The sequence below is a fragment of the Sphaeroforma arctica genome (genome assembly GCF_001186125.1).
Source record: "Sphaeroforma arctica JP610 unplaced genomic scaffold supercont1.145, whole genome shotgun sequence".
In the NCBI taxonomy this organism is placed as follows: Eukaryota; class Ichthyosporea; order Ichthyophonida; genus Sphaeroforma; species Sphaeroforma arctica.
The window spans coordinates 106941-109040 of NW_014040413.1; the positions used below are offsets into that span (position 1 = coordinate 106941).

Here is a 2100-nt window from a genome sequence, read left to right on the forward strand (position 1 = left end):
TATATNTATATATATATTATATGTATATATATATATATATATTTAGTTCTATATGTAGTATATATATATATATGTGTGTGTGTGTGTCTGTGTCTGTGTCTGTGTCTGTGTGTATATGTGTGTGTGTGTATAGAGGCTCCCGAGTGTTTACGCATCTATGTGTATTTCTGATTTTAAAGAAATTCGATCATTTCCACATGTCTTCCTTATTACATCAAATGTCTATTTGTTCTCAAAATCTACACATAGACTGCCTACTAAACGCCATTGTAGAGACTTGAAGCTATACCTTTATTCAGTATTACAATCATCCCACTTCAGTGTATTGAGTTCTACTAGTTTCTAACCTCTCGTATACCTACTATAACATCTCTGTTTCTGATTCGTATACCTACTATACATCTCTGTTTCTGATACGTATACCTACTATAACATCTCTGTTTCTGATACGTATACCTACTATATCATCATTGTTTCTGATGCGTAAACCTGCTATAACATCTCTTTTTCTGATACGTACACCTACAATAATATCACTGTTTCTGATACGTATACCTACTATAACATCTTTGTTTCTGTTAGGATTGGAAGCCATGTCCTTCGAGTATAAAGCTCCGTGGCCTCTACCCCTGATCCTCACGCGTACGTCACTGACTAAGTACACCTTGCTGTCAAGACATCTCTTCCACTGTAAAGGACTGGAGAATAAGGTATTGTTGCGGTGTGCCTGTTAGTAGGTACAGCTGCAGGCAATACTGAGTTACCAATCCATGCTGGTTTTAGGGTTTGTGGTTTTAAGGTTTGGGGTTTTTGATTTCTGCTGTAGGGGTTAGAAATTACTTAAAAACATTAAAACCCTAATAATTGCAAAGATCAATAGCAGGGAAGTTGCTGACCGAGTGAACGCCAATGCTTGCGCTGATAGGTCTTGAGGGGTTTGCGTTTATCAGCTTGAAATGCACATCTGTGGCGATATATATAAACTATGTACATGTGCATATTAATTATGTACATGTACATATAAACTATGTACAAGAGCATATAAACTATGTACATGTGCATATAAATTATGTACATGTAAATATAAACTATGTACAAGAGCATATAAACTATGTACATGTGCATATAAATTATGTACATGTAAATATAAACTATGCATATTAGCATATAAACTATGAACATGTACATTTAAACTATGTACATGTACATATAAATTATGTACATGTACATATAAACTATGTACATGCAAATATAAACTATGTACATTTACATATAAACTATGTACATGTGCATATGAACTATGTACATGAGCATATAAACTACATACATGTACATATGTCGCTCACATTCGCCCGTTGCTCGTGACTATACTTCTTTAAGTACATCATGGACTTGTACCCAGCTGATGCGATTACCGATCTCTGCAAGAGCTATGTATGCCAGCGTAAATAAGACTTCCGTTATTTCTAATATTGTACATAGTTCGAATCGAATTCTTGAAGGTGTTTTGAATAACAATTGAGGCTAGTGTTAGAGTAAACTATTAGGACCAGCATGCTACCTATCCTATCAGACGTAGCAATTATAAGACCGGATTGTCTAACTAAATCGCCTCTATATTAGACGCATGTGTATACAAACCGCATGTATGGCTTATGATTTACTCCAACACTCTTATCAGGTATCGCAAACATGGATGATAGGCGGTCAGATCATACATGTGAATAATATGTGTATATAATCTTACATGTGATTAATACGTATATATAATATACAACAGGTGTATATAATCTTATACATACCTCAAATGCACGTTAATACGCTCATCAGGTATCGCAAACATGGATGATAGGTGGCCAAGCTACAATGCAGAAAGCACGTACGGCCTGTCCGCGAGCGTTTGCGTTGCGGCAGCGTATCTTACAGTTTCTGCAAAGCCTTCTTTACTATACTCAGGTAAGATGTATTAGTTATCATCCGGTCGGATGACGTGTTCTCGGTTACTGCATTTATATATATACTCGCATGTACCTAGCTATCTATCTACGCATGTTTATATATATAAATATATATATATATATGTGTGTGTGTGTATGTATG

The 2100-nt window shown here is 35.3% G+C and overlaps 1 protein-coding gene across 1 annotated transcript in view; it reads left to right on the forward strand.

Moving 5' to 3' along the window:
- The first annotated feature begins 575 nt into the window (after positions 1-575).
- Positions 576-2100, forward strand: part of SARC_03021 (hypothetical protein) — a 5490-nt gene continuing 3965 nt past the window's right edge. The window contains exons 1-2 of the mRNA XM_014303206.1: positions 576-710; positions 1831-1956. Coding sequence (XP_014158681.1) covers positions 594-710; positions 1831-1956 — 243 coding nt within the window. The 5' untranslated portion in view covers positions 576-593. The remainder of the gene's footprint in view (positions 711-1830; positions 1957-2100) is intronic.